Here is a 14,490-nt window from a genome sequence, read left to right as displayed (position 1 = left end):
ATGTTGATGTTGATAACCATTTATCTAACAAACTTTCTAAAGCACTTATCCTAGCTCCTAGACAAGAACAACGTGGCTTGGAACATGAACATAGCCCTTGTTTGGATCTTGTGATAGCTCCATCTGCTATGTTGGATGTTCCTCCTCTATCGTGTTCCTTGCCTTCACGAAACATTGATCAGCAAGATCAGGGGGTAGATGACACGCTAGACTAGTTTCATTAGCATAGAAAACTCTCTCCTCCTCTCTTTTGATACATCTTCTATGTGTTATTCTCATTCATCTATTTGTTGTCCTTAGTGTTGTCTACTTGAGGATGATGCAAAGCATTGAGATCTCTTTTGGTCTCTCTCATGTTGACTCAAAAGACACATGTGTTCCCTTCTTCTAGGTGACCTTCCTTGATTGGGGAATGAAGAACAATTATGCATAAATACATATGATATACATGAATGATCATACAGCATACTGACCCCGAGGAAAGCGAAGTCACCTCGTGCTTTGTGTTTTGTGTCTATTATCCTTGGGTTTATCTCACACTTGGGGGCTAAATCTTTGTGATAACGTGCTCCTTTCCCTTTGTCATTTCTTATGTGTATCACTACCTTAAAGCAATCACCCCCGTTGAGGCGTGTGTGATCGCTTTAACGTAGGGGGGCATACACCCCATCTATCCCTTCAGGATACTTGAAAATTTCTTGGCGAACTTAGCTTTGCCTTGAAAATTTTTGGTATTTTTCTTGCATGACTCATAGTGAGGGAACCTTACTACTGACAGTCATGGTTCTCCCTCGTGATCTTCCCTTTTACTTTGTCAATCGAAGTCGTAAGATCCTTAGTCCACTGGGGGCTTGGTGTGTTTTGCCTCCTCGAAGTGGTGAAAGTCTTTCAATGTTGTTTCCTTGTACTTTACCAGAAGTATGAGCGTACGCTTATACTCCCGCTAAAGTGGGGGCTAAATGTAGCATCCTAAAATTGCGACACTTGCAATTTCGATCGCATTTGGGTCTTCACGATGGCGACACAACACCGAACCTGAATGGAGACCCCGAAACTTGTTCATGACATCAAAAACTGCATTTTTCAGCACCCTGGCCTGATCCTCCTTGCACCCTGTTGTCCCTGGAGGTGGGACCATGGCGCCCAATGCCCTAGTCCTTCAGGACCATGGCACCCAGCGCCCTGGTCCCTAGCCCTATTTTTGGGCCCGGTCTCTTTTGGGTCTCGGGTCTTTATGTTTGCAAATTGGAAAATAATCTTTCCTTGTCGGCCTAAGGTCGAAAAAATCAGTCTTTTAACCCTAATTGACAAGTATATAAACTACATTTCCTCTCCCATTTTGAAGGATAAAAAGAAAAGGCGGAAGCGATACTCAAACATTCAAACATTCAAGCATTTAAGCATTCAAGCATTCCTTCAAGCAATTGATCATTCTAAGTCTCCATTCAAGGCTAGGTGTTGCATTCAAGACAAGGATTCAACCATTGAAGAGGAGATCACATATCACATACAACATACAACATACAACAACATCTACACCTTCGCATGTAAGAATACAAACATTCTTACAACAAGGTACTAGTACTTGTTTTACATTACAATCATTTACAGCATTCTCATTTCTTGGTTAATTCCAAAACCAGGGTTTGACCTAAGGGCAAACCCCTAATCCCTAACCCCCCAATCGTCCTCACTTTTCTGTGTGTAGGTTGTAGGTACGCAGCTGTAATTGAAGATCTGGAATCCTTGTGCAGAGACGAACAGGTCCCCCTTCGTTTCGTGGATTTTTCGGAGGACCGTGTGCACGCCGGGCGCCATCGTCCCGTCAACTTTTGCTCAAATTTGCAGGACAGCACCGTCTCGACATTTTACTGCTAATTCTAGGTCCGTAGCTTCATCCTATATTCCTATCTCTGTTTATAAGTGAATCTTTCTCACTTTTCATGCATTCCTAGCTTAATCCTTCTATCTACATTCTTTACAAAAGAGGGTAGCCTTGCTGTCTTAACCCTTGAAACTCATTTAGAATCCAATCTTGCATTGTGTGGGATTAGATCTTGTGGGTTTCAACCCCTCTTTTGAATGTAAAGTCTCCCCTAAGTGAAAACCGTCAACCCTAGTGACCCCCTTTCTCTCTCCTCAGAGTGGTGGGGGGAACACTTAGCGTTCGCTCGCGATTTTCTGCTTTACACTATTAAAAGTGTTCCTTAATTAAATGGAATATTTATTAGTTCCTATTTTTAACCACCTTTTTTTTATATATTTGATCAAATAAATAATAGGTGCAATTTGTGAAACTCAACCATCAACACTTAGTGTTATCCCCACTCAGACATTTCAACAAACTATTCCAGGTAATTAAGAACACTAAAGTTATTTAGATTAACTATACATATTAAATGCATGTATGGTTGCAACTTTACATGATCAACAAAGCACTGGAGAACATAGGTTGCCAGTTTGTATTGATCTTAACCATACACCAACAATAATGGATGTAACGCAAATTGGAGATGGTAAAAAAAATATGAACTGATTTTTTAAAAAATTGAATTTTTGAATTTTGAATTGATTTAATAATTCAATTTTGTAATTTACAAGTTCTGACAAGATTCTAATGGAGGATCATGATCAACACCATTGTAGATAACATGATCGAGACTCTTATGGATAATCAATACAATTTCTTGCACTTACATATTTTGGTAGTTTGTTAAGTATCTAATGTTAGATTTAATGTTTGGTGATAAAAGGTATTGTTTTAATGTGTGAGTTCAATTACCTTCCCCTTTCAAAATGGGATCATAGAGGGAGTTACTTGCATATTCAAGATAGAGACATCATTTATGTAAGATACTTTTGAGTTACATATTATTTGTAAAAATTTGGTTCAATTGTCAATTACACATTTATATCTATGATACTTTTGAGTTACATATTATGCATAAAAAATTGGTTCAATTGGCCAATTATACATAACATAATTTATACATACTATAAATGATGTGATATTTGATAAGTATGCAATCAAATTTATGTTATTAACATCCATATTTAGTCCACTAGAAATCTATATAATAGTAAGCAATATTATATTTGATTTTATTAACTTTATAGAAAAATTAGTAATCTCTATTTTGATAAATTTTATTTTTTCACATATCTTTATATTTAATATTTAAAATTATATCATTTAGTTATATTCTAATAAAATTTAAATGAATTAAATTATATTTTATTTATATTAATTTTTTAAGTTTATATTTTAATCTTAAATTTTTATTTTTTTAACTATATTTATAGATATTATATATTCTTTAAAATTATGTGTCAAATATAGATTTTTTAAATAGACTAATTTTTACACTTAAATTTATTGTATTGTATATTTTTTAAGTGTTTTTATTAATTTTATATTTTATATTGATATTATAATCTGAAAACTTGGTGAGAGGGGGGCTCTGCAACCAAGGATGAATATGAATAGTCTTTGGCGGCAGGTCGGCTCTCTATCTAGGGGCTCCCAAGCCTATCAGGAGGCCCCCGCATTTACTTCTGCCTGTGCCTCCATTAATGGAGAAAAATAGGGTTGGGGTTGGTATTAACACCAACTAGAGCAATAACGGAGGGAAAAATACATTCCGCCAAGCCGTCAAAGGGCACTGCACGATGTTCCTAGAGGATGCGAAGTTCGAACTGGAGGTCCTTCATGATGTAGCAGCAAGCCAGGCCCGTGAAGAAGGTGAGGTTGCCTCGGCTCCAAGAGTTGTCATTAAACATAATACTTCAATGACTGAATGCATTTCTAAAGAAATTTCTAGACTTAGGGATTCTGCGATTTTTTTAGCAGCCCTTGATGTAGATAGGATGTCGTCTAGACAGTATTTAAATAGATGGTTTCAAGATATTTGGTGTACAAAACTTGGCATTCATTTTTCTTTCTATAGAATGCTACAAAAAGGGTTATTCCTTATTTTTTTCAATGATAAAGAAACACAGAAGAAAGTGCTCGATAGGCAATTTTGGAATGTAGGAAATGCTTGCTTAGGGTCGTTCCTTGGACTCCTGTTGCATGTAATGAGGAAATCATGGCACTATCTAACCCTAAATGGGTAGTTATTAAAAATGTTCCGCCATTCTTATGGAACTGTATCTCAAAAATCACCGAATCTCTAGGCAAAGTGATTAAAATTGATTCTTCTGCTACTTTATTACCTCATATGGATGTGAGGATACTCATTGCTTTCAATCCTGGCTTGTTTTTCCCCTTTGAAATTGATATCTATATTGAAAACTAGTTATTTTCATGTCCCTTAGAGTATTTGGGGGGAATCAATGCATGTCATAAATGCAGAAGAAGTGGGCACTTCCTCAAAAATTGCCCTCTGTTAGGAGGAAAAAATGTTGCCCCTTCCAAGAAGACCTTTGTTCGACACCTGCTACATTCGGCCTCGGAAGACCCCTCGAACCCTAAACAGACTGGCACTACTCCTCCCCCATTGCACCCTGTATCTTCACCTCTCATCCCCCCCCCAACCATTCACAGCCTAACTGTACCGACCCGCCACCTCCACCTGGCCCTAATCCCCCACCCTCTAATTACCACCCACAAGATTTCCCTAATCCATCTAGTGCTCCTCCCTTGATTGTTGAGTCTCTACTTAAATATTAGAAGGCCCTAAAAGAGGCCAATTTGGCTGCCACTATCTCTATCCCACTGGAATATGATGTAGTTGGGTTTTCCACTAATAATGGTGGACCCAGAACTCAAAATGCACAACAACTTGTCTTTGAAAAATTGAAAATGGCTACAAAACACAGAAAACAACTTGAATTATCAATAAGTAATCAGGAAAAGGAGATTGAGTCCTATACCACGCCCTTCCTCCAAGATTTGATCGAAGGGGATGATGGTGGTGCTCAAGATACCACCAATGCCACCTGTTTTGTAAGTAAATCCCCTCTGGGGTTAGAATGTAGTGACAATTATGACATTCTTGGGGAGATGAGAATTCCTCCAATAGTTTCGGTTTCAAATACTCCCTTGGAGACCAAGGTCGAGGGTGAGGAAGCACAGCACCCCACCAAACCCCTTGAGCTGACACCTGGTGACATTGATGGGGATATGGGGCTTACCATCCCCCCTTCCGGCAATACCTTAGAGGATGAGCATGGTACTGGACTTGGTTTGAAGTTTGAAGACTTTGAGATTATCAACAATGGTGGGGATAATCCATTTTCACCAGATCTTAGAGCCTTTGATTTTGGATCTAATAATGGGGGAGAAGACCTATCTGGAAATAAATCTAAGAAAAAAAGGAGGAAAAGATCTCCTAAGACCTCTAAGGAGATTTTAGTTAGGAAGGAATCATTGGGACCCGAACAACTCTCTGAACTTAGAAAGAAAAGAGGTAGACCACTTTCAACAGTGGCTTTTGATGCTAGTCACCTCTCTAATTCTGAGGAATGGCCTAAGTGCTTCGAGGGGTTTAAGTCCCCGATGGAAACTCCTGAACTAATCTCCTAATGTTGAAAGTCATCTCATGGAACATCAGGGGACTTGAGGCCCCTGATAGAAAATATGTGGTTAAAAAGTTTCTAAATATGCAGAAGGATATTGACTACCTTATGCTCCAAGAGCTAAAATCAATGGGATTTACCTTAGAAGTTGGTCTAAAATCCATTTGAAGGGAGGCCACTCCCTTCTATACCAATCACCCTAAAGGAAGAGGTGGAGTTGCAATTTTATTAAACCCTAATTGGGCAAATAAGGTCACCAAATGGGGGCAATCCCCATGTGCAAGGGTAGTATGGGCTATCATTCAGAATGACAATTCCACCTTTGGCATTTGTTCAATCTATGCCTCCAATGACTACCAAGAAAGAGGGGCTATGTGAGAATGGCTTGCTAACTTGGAGGATATCCCCTAGTTCTTGGGAGGAGATTTCAACATGGTAGTTAGTGCGCAAGATAAACAGGGAGGAAACAAGGTTGAATGGAAGGGTGCTGAGAGAGTGCAGTGGGAAAGGATGGTTAACAAAATGAGACTGAATGATCCTTTAGCAAGAAAGAAGGGAGAGTATAAATCAATATGGTACACCTAGTGTAATCATCAATAGTATAATAAAAGAGTCTATTGCAGGCTTGATAAATTTTATTTCAACAAAGATTTCTTCGAAACTGCTAAAAATGATGAGGGTGTTCAATATGTTGTCATACCATATACATTATCAGATCATCGTCCTATTATGGTTGGGCTAAAGATAATTGACAGTAGGGTGGCCCCACCAAACCCTAGCTCGAACTTTAGAATGAACACTAGTCTACTAATGGACGAGGACCTAAAGTGTGCCCTGCGTCTTGTCAGAATGTTTAATAAATATGGTAATTGCCAACTGTCCAACATAAACAGATGGAACCAGAATGTTAAAACCTGGACCTCACTCTACCAGGTTGTGGGTAAAAAGAAGGCTAAGGATGCCAGAGCCTCTGATTTACAACTATATAATGCCCTCCAAGTGGCTGAGCTAGACCTTCAAGGGGATCCTGAGAATGTATCACTCACCAATCAACTTATTAGGGCCAAGACTGATCTTAGAAGATTGCAAAATCAGAAAATTAAAGGGTGGAGAACTAGGGCTGAATTAAATTGGTTGGATACTGGAGATCGAGGATCTAAATTCTTCTTCTAGCTTCTTAAGATGAAACAAGCAAGAGAGAAAATTGACACCATCTGGGAACAGAATAAGAACCTCTCTGAACCAGCTGAGATTCTTGAGTGCTTTGCTCAGTTCTACAAGCATTTATTCTCTACTGAACCAGGTAGGGAGGAACAGGAAAATGCCAAAAATATTGTCATGTCCTTGGTCCTCAAACTTATTGACAAGGAGGATAGTAGGATGCTTGAAATGGCTATTTCTAAAGAAGAAATCAGGAAAGCTATCTTGGCCCTTAGTAATGATAAATCCCCTGGCCCTAATGGGTTTCCAGAAGAATTTTATAAAGAAAATATTGAATGGATTGTTGATGATCTTCACTCCCTATACACTGAGGCGATACACATTGGTTCCTTGGGCAAAAATATTAATCAAGTTCTGATCAATCTTATTCCTAAAGAAGGTGACATAACCCTAATTAAAAACTGGAGGCCTATTACACTGTTGAATGTGTCATAGAAAATCTTAGCTAAGTTGATTGCATGTAGATTGGAGAAAATCTTGCCTAAGGTTGTCAGTACTACTCAAACAGGGTTTGTTAAAGGACGTTATATACTGGAAAACATAATTACCTGTTGGGAGTCGCTCCACTGGGCTAAGGAATTAGGACAAAATGGAGCCATGTTGCTCATAGATTTTGAGAAAGCCTATGATAGGATAGAATGGGATTATATCATTCAGATGCTTATTCATTAGGCTTCCCCCCTGGATTTTGTAATATGGTCAGAACTCTATTATGTGATGCCAATGCTTCTGTTGAAGTAATGGGATAAGGTCCTCCAATTTTGGACTAACTAGATCCATCAGACAGGGATGTCCTCTAACCCCTGCCTTATTTGTCCTAGCTGCTGATGCAATGTTCTACTTACTTAAGGACTCCTCTATTACTCCTCCTGTTAGGGGTATTTCCTTACCTAACAAGGAGGAAATCTGTAATGTTCAATTTGCTGATGACACTACAATATTGATTAAGCTTGAGGAAGATAACCTTGCTGCTCTACTAAAAAATATTGAACTATTTTGCCTAGCATCTAGTAGTAAGATTGCTATGCACAAGTCCAATCTCCTTGGCTAGGATGACAACCCCCCGGGTTGGCTCTCAAAATTCTCTCTCAAATGGTTGGGCCCAACACAGATTGTAAAATATCTAGGTATTCCTTTTTCTGTCCTTCCAAACCTAAAAGAAATGTGGGAATGGGTAAGGAATAAGATTTATAAGAAGCTCTCTAAATGGAAAAGGAACTTTCTCTCCTTGGCTAGAAGATTTCAAGAATGTCAAAAAATATTGGCCTCATATAATATTTATTTCTCATCAGCTTGGCTCTTTAGGAACTACCAATTTAATCATGTTCAAAAGCAAATTAGGGAATTCCTATGGTCAGATGGTAAGGGCACTAGGAAGCAACATGCAGTGAAATGGGAGTGGTGCACTATGCATAAACTATTTGGTGGGATGGGGTTGAAAGACTTGAAACTACAGGGCATTGCCCTCGCCTCCAAGTGGAGTCTTAAGGCCATGGAAGGTAATGAGCCATGGAAAGTTCTTATAAGAAATAATATTGTATGCTCGATCCCAAAGAAAGCCAAGAAATGGAAAGATCTCCCCATTCTTGACCTTCTTATTGGACAACTTGAGGTATCTCCAGCTAGTTCTGATATATTTAAGTCCTTATGGAAGACTTGGGAATAGGTGAAGCACTTGGTACATATCAAAGTAAATGGCACTGTACAGGGGCATATTGCTGATAACAGATCAATATGGTGGAGTCTATTCCATAATGGAAAACCATTAGCCATTCTCCAAGGCTATTCTGCACTGAAATGGCATAATATGGGTATTAAATACTTTGAGCACCTATTTGATAATGATCAATTGAGATCGTGGGAGGAGCTGAAACTTACCTTCTCTATCTCGACATTCCAGAGAAGGACCTATAGCATACTTAAAAGGGCCTTATCCTTTGCTCTCCCCCCACTCACCCCCTTCTCCTCTGCCCCCCCATTTTTGCACTTTGCTAGACTGATGGCACACCCCTCCCTTCCCTTAAAGCCAAATGCATCCATTCTTCACTCACTAAGGCTGATACCATTTTTCTGCACCTTAACCAATATTGGGGTCTAAACTGGGAACCAAAGGACTGGAAAGATAGGTTGTTTAAATTTTGGATGGCTCATAATGAACCAAAAAAATAATTCTTTGGCTAGCGCCTGCTGTTAAATAAACTCCCCATAAAAGATAAGGAGGGTACTTTCCTAAGCTGTAACATATGCAGAGTGCCTGAAACTGTGAAACATATAGTTTTTGAATGCCATTTTGCAAAAGAAATATGGAAATTGTTTGGTTTTAATTTGGAATCTATTTCTTTTGAATACATAGATGTTATTCTAGGCTATATCAAGGGTTGTAGGAAAATTGCAAATATCTTTTGGTCTTGTTTTTCTTTGGAGGTTCTTTGGCTCATATGGAAGTATCGCAATAATGATATCTTCAATAGCAATACCAGGCACCTCACTGAGTCTCTTAGGAGACTCATTGTTTACTCTATCTCTATGCAGGGCACTGTTGTACTTAAGCTGGACTCGGACAAATTTGATAGGTGGATCAAGGAGGGGGCCACTACTGTTTACATCCGTGAGTTATCACACAGATTCACTTGGGAGAGGGATGAACCGGGCAAGGCTGCATTTGAGCAAGCACTAATGGCTTTTATGAGGCACCTGGAGCGTAGGCAGATACACATGGAGATTACTCAGGAGGAAGCTGGCCTGATTCGTGAGCACACCTCACACCCCCATAAACATGCCATACTTGATGGTCGGGTGGAAGTGTGGTAGGATGGAAACTTGGGGTGGGTGGCTTGGATCCCCCAGGGTGAACTCACAATATTGGTTCCCACTTTTTGACCAACTTTGACGCTTAGATGAATATTTTGAAAAAAACCTTCACTTTCCGACACCTATAACTTTTAAACCATTAAGAATTTGAAGATGATATAAACTAGTGATTTTTAACATCTTGTTTGTAGATTATAAATATATATATTTTTTAAAATTCATTTGAATAAATTTTTATTGATTTTTCCATCTCCCTCAAAAAGTAGTTTTTTACAGCAAACAACTTTTTTTAAGAGTGATGTGTATCCCGAAACATATAAGTTTTTTTCTATAAATGATAAAAACTTAATTCTTTTGAATTTTGGTTTGTAACATCAATACCCAGGGCATGCAGTTGGTTTTATAGTGATATGTTGAATATTTTTTTATTTTATTAAGTTTTGAAGTTTGACAAATTATAATTTAGATATAGGTGTACGTTTGAACACATAACTTGTTCTATATATATCAAAATTCAATTTTTTTTTTTGTTAGAAAGAAAACATCAATACCTAGTGCATAGATATTTTTCAGATATTTTTTGAATTATTTTACTATTTTTACGAATGCATTGAACAAACAAGTTCATGTTCAGTGAAAAACTTACATTCATAAGAAATAAAATAAAAATATATTAGTGAAATTAAATATATTAAAAATTATATTATTTAGAAAGCTTATAATAAAGACTAAATACTTTAAAAAAATAAATTTTAAATGAATTAATTTGAACCCCCAAAAGCTAATGTAAAATTGGTTTTTTATCAGCATGCAAAGGAGACTCCATTGCAACAATGATTTAGAAGTAGAGAGGTTCTATCAAAGAAATTTTGATCTAAGAGCCTTTGATTTAACTCTCTTCAATTAATTATTTCAAATGAGACCTCTTAAAGCTTAAATCATTATATGCTGAAATCTCATTTTCCTAGACTAATGCATATGTTTCTTACATAGGTTGTTGATGATGTTTTTTGTTTTCAATTATGTATATCTAATGTAATCATCCTTGTTATAGTGGAGGTGCCCGATAACTGTATATTTTTGTGCATGCACCTTCATTTGGTGCCCTTGATACTACTGAACTCAGTTTTTTCTGATGCTATGTAATGGTTTATATGATATCTAATCCAAAATTTTATATTTTATATTGTAAATCTAAAATTAACATAGAAATTTATGATTTCTATTTTGTATTAAAATTTGCATTTTATATTTTATTCACTTTTAATTTTATTTTTTTTACTTAATATAATAATTAATTATAAAAAATAATTTTATAAAAAATAATATTATCTCTTATATTTGATATTTACTTACATTTTTAAATATTTTTTTCTTTAATTTTTAATTTTTTGGTTAAATTTTTTAGATAATACCAAAAAATTGTATTATAATTTACAATTAATTAATTAAGAGAATGCTTTTTCATAAAAAGAATAAATTTTGTCCCTAAGTTTTTTTAAGCCGCAAGTTTGAAAAAAATTTAAGAATTTTAAGAGTAAAAGTTTCATCTTTTAAATTTCCTTTCTGAAGGGGGCAAATTTTAATTTTTATACATGCATTTATCCACCAAGAGCGGAGGACCAAAAAAATAAAATAATAATTAACCTGCAGTTATCCCCTATAAGAAGCTATTTATGAGGGCAAAAATAAATTATTAACCTGCAGTTATCCATGGCATATCATGGCCATCATGCATGATGAGTGCAATTTTGGGGGCTGCGTAGACGTTCCCCGTTGAATCCGTTCCCAACGGATCATGGTCGTTCCCGTTGATTCCGTTCCAAACGCTCTACGGCATCGCGTGCCCAGTAATCCCTTAACTTCTGTTTCCAAGAGATTGGTAGCTCCTCTTTATACCGCTCTTGCATCCTTTCCAAGAACTCCTGACGCTCTCGTTGATCCCGAAGCTCCCCAAGCAGTAGTCCCCATTCCACGAGCCCCCGTTGCTCCGGCGGTATCCGCCGTATCCGTATCCCTTCCAACCCCAAGGGATCCCTTTCCAACCTTTCCCGTTCCAACCATTCCCCTTCCAACCTTTAGCCGTTCCCGCCGTTCCCGCCGTTCCCGTTCCAGTCGTTCCAGTATCAGCCGTTCCCGTTCCGGCATTTTCGGTACCAGCTCCCGTTCCAGCCCTTCCCGTAGCAGCCGTTCCTCATCCAGCAGCTAGTCCCGTTCCAGCCGTTCCCGTAGCAGCCCTTCCCGTTCCCGTTCCAGCCCTTCCCGTTCCCGCCGTTCCCGTAGCAGCCCTTCCCGTTCCAGTACCAGCTCCCGTTCCAGCTCTTCCCGTAGCAGCCGTTTCTCATCCAACAGCTGGTCCCGTACCAGTACCAGCTCCCATTCCAGCTCTTCCCGTAGCAGTCGTTTCTCATCCAGCAGCTGGTCCTGTTCCAGCCGTTCCCGTTCCCGTTCCAGCAGCCATTCCAGCCGTTCCCGTTCCAGCCGTTCCAGCCGTTCCAGCAGCCGTTTCCGTTCCAGCCGTTCTGGTTCCATGGACCTCTCAATCTTCTTTCTTACGGCAGAGTCAGACTGTTCTCCACATCCCAAATGACCCAGTAAAACCCACACTTGACTCAGAAATTCCCCTCCACAAGCCAGGCACTCCGCATGAAACGTTGCCTTATTGTACGCCGCCATGTATATCACCAATCCACCCCAGTACTCCGCCAATAACTTCCACCTTTCATCTTCTCCTTTTTCTAGCAGCTCGCAGGCTAGTTTTGCCCCAGAGCCAAGTACACTGCTGTCCTTGCAGTCCAACAGTTGTGCAGGGTCTTTACCATAATATTTCTTCCCCATAAGTTGCTCCACAAGTTGCATGTATGTAATGTTTGCCATAGCCGGGTGGACGGGCAAAAGACGGGAGCGTGACACTAGAAGGTATGCACAGTACCTCGACAGTATTCTACTCGACCGTACATTCTCGATCTCTTCGGATGATTCTCTTCGGGTGTCGCACATTGTGGTAGCTATATGCCATATCAGAATGACCTCCTCCAGATTCTCGTGCGACGACATGATACCTCTGATTTCTGGTTCCTCTTTGAGCAAATCCTCCTCAAAGTTGTAAATTCCATCTCTGCATGTTTCGCTATCACTCTCCGGAGAACACATCCGTTTTAGGATGTTAAAAATGAAGTTTCTAAGCTCCTCTTCGGCAGGCACTTTGTGGATGTGCCAGCTTACAATAAAATTGTCTGCCTTTGGGATGGATTTAGTCATCTTCCACATGAAACGAGACCTATTATGGCAAGTCCTTATTAGACAGTGCTGGTGAATTCCATTGCTCCAGTATCTATCTCCTCCAACAAATTTCTGAACCTTGCCCAGCGCAAGCACTGCAGTCTTTATCAACATCAACTTGATTCTGCGCCACTTAACAGTGTTCGGGAAGGGGGTATGTGCAGTTTCCTCAACGTGGGCACAAATCAAGCGGACACGTGTCCAGTCTGATGTCAGAATTCGGCAGAACTGAAACACCTCCACCACAACAGCCACTGAAATCACAATGTATGTCACCAGCCACTGTGCTTCTCTTTGTGATCTAAGTATCAGAAACCCTGCCACTCCCATGAGAATGCAGTTCAGAAGGCGCATTACTATCCCAAATCTACTGAAGGCTATGCCGCTTCCCTTGGAGAAGAGCACATCGTATATGAATTTCAATTCCATCTCTGCAATTCTAAATGCTTCTTTTCCAGTAAGCTCACCCCATAAAGCTTTTGTCTCCTTCCAATCCCCTTCATCAAAATACAAACTTACAAACCTACGCATATACATTTTGTACAACGCATGGGAAAGGCAGAGATTGTAGTCCCCACCGACTTTTATATTAGCGTTCCTGAGATCCTCAACAGTTACTATCCCTCTTCCTTTCAATAGAGGCACCTCTAGCCCTTTTTCTTTATTTCTTCCTTCCAGTGAAGTCGCCTGGAGCCCTGCTTCTCTATCTCTTCCTTCCTGTTGTGGTGCCTCTGGTTCTATTTCTATATCTCTTCCTTCCAGTGAAGCCGCCTGGAGCCCTGCTTCCATATCTTTTCCTTGCATTGAAGATTTTCCCCCCTCTTTTTCGATCATTCTGTGCAGTTGCTTCTCTCCCATAATGACATACCCACGATCTTGTACAACATTTTTTTCCTTTATATATTTTGAAATTGGCAGACATGACATGACAATTTGAAAATCGCTAGCGTACCACAAAGCAAGCGTCCTCTCTGCATACTTGGCGGCTCCTACAACCAGCAGAAGGATGGCAGAAACCAATGCGTGGCCTTCCAATGCTGATGAATAAATAACATACACTGCCACTAAAACTTGATAGACCATATTGAATCCATGTCTCAACCATAGCTCATTATCAGCCGTGGAATAGGCAGTTATGGCATCAGGTCCCCCCAAATGCAGCAGTAACACTGGAGCCCATATTCCATATATCCCACTCCGAACACTATACATCATGGTTCCAAGTGCAGATATGGCCACAGCATCCGCAGAAATGTAAGCTCCCCACACCACAAAGTGAAAAATTCCACATGAACTCATATATCTGCGCGCACCAAGAACAACCAAAACAATCTGCAACGTCATGCTAATGAGTAGAAGAATCCATACAATCCATTCCACTGAAATCAGCCGCGCATAATCTTGCAAGACACCCGACAGTGAATGGCTAATTCCTGCGTCCATGCTCCTTCAAACAAGAACAAAGTCCCTTAGTTACCAGAAACAAGAAACCCAACCGCAACGGCAACAGAAACGGAATATTTAAAGGTTGCGTATAAGAAACGTATATATATATAATTATAAAAAATTATTTTACATAAATGAAAAAGCATGGAGTTTTATATATATTTTCATTAAAAAACTTTATTTCACATAAATAAAAAATATGAAGTTAAA

At 39.2% G+C, this 14,490-nt stretch overlaps 1 protein-coding gene across 1 annotated transcript; it reads right to left on the bottom strand.

Moving 5' to 3' along the window:
• Nucleotides 1-11,119: 11,119 nt before the first annotated feature.
• LOC131033129 (uncharacterized) lies at nt 11,120-14,290 on the bottom strand. Its single transcript, XM_057964264.2, has one exon. It carries the CDS (start codon nt 14,275-14,277, stop codon nt 11,758-11,760), a length of 2,520 nt encoding a protein of 839 aa, XP_057820247.2. The 5' UTR covers nt 14,278-14,290; the 3' UTR covers nt 11,120-11,757.
• Nucleotides 14,291-14,490: the final 200 nt, after the last annotated feature.

Source organism: Cryptomeria japonica, chromosome 4, assembly GCF_030272615.1.
Source record: "Cryptomeria japonica chromosome 4, Sugi_1.0, whole genome shotgun sequence".
Lineage (NCBI taxonomy): Eukaryota > Viridiplantae > Streptophyta > Pinopsida > Cupressales > Cupressaceae > Cryptomeria > Cryptomeria japonica.
The sequence above is the reverse complement of the archived record's forward strand: the minus strand, read 5'-3'. Positions and strand labels throughout refer to the sequence as shown.

What these genes read in the sequence shown, in the direction of transcription:
- LOC131033129 (XM_057964264.2), bottom strand. Translation starts at nt 14,277, where the DNA reads ATGGACGCAGGAATTAGCCATTCACTGTCGGGTGTCTTGCAAGATTAT.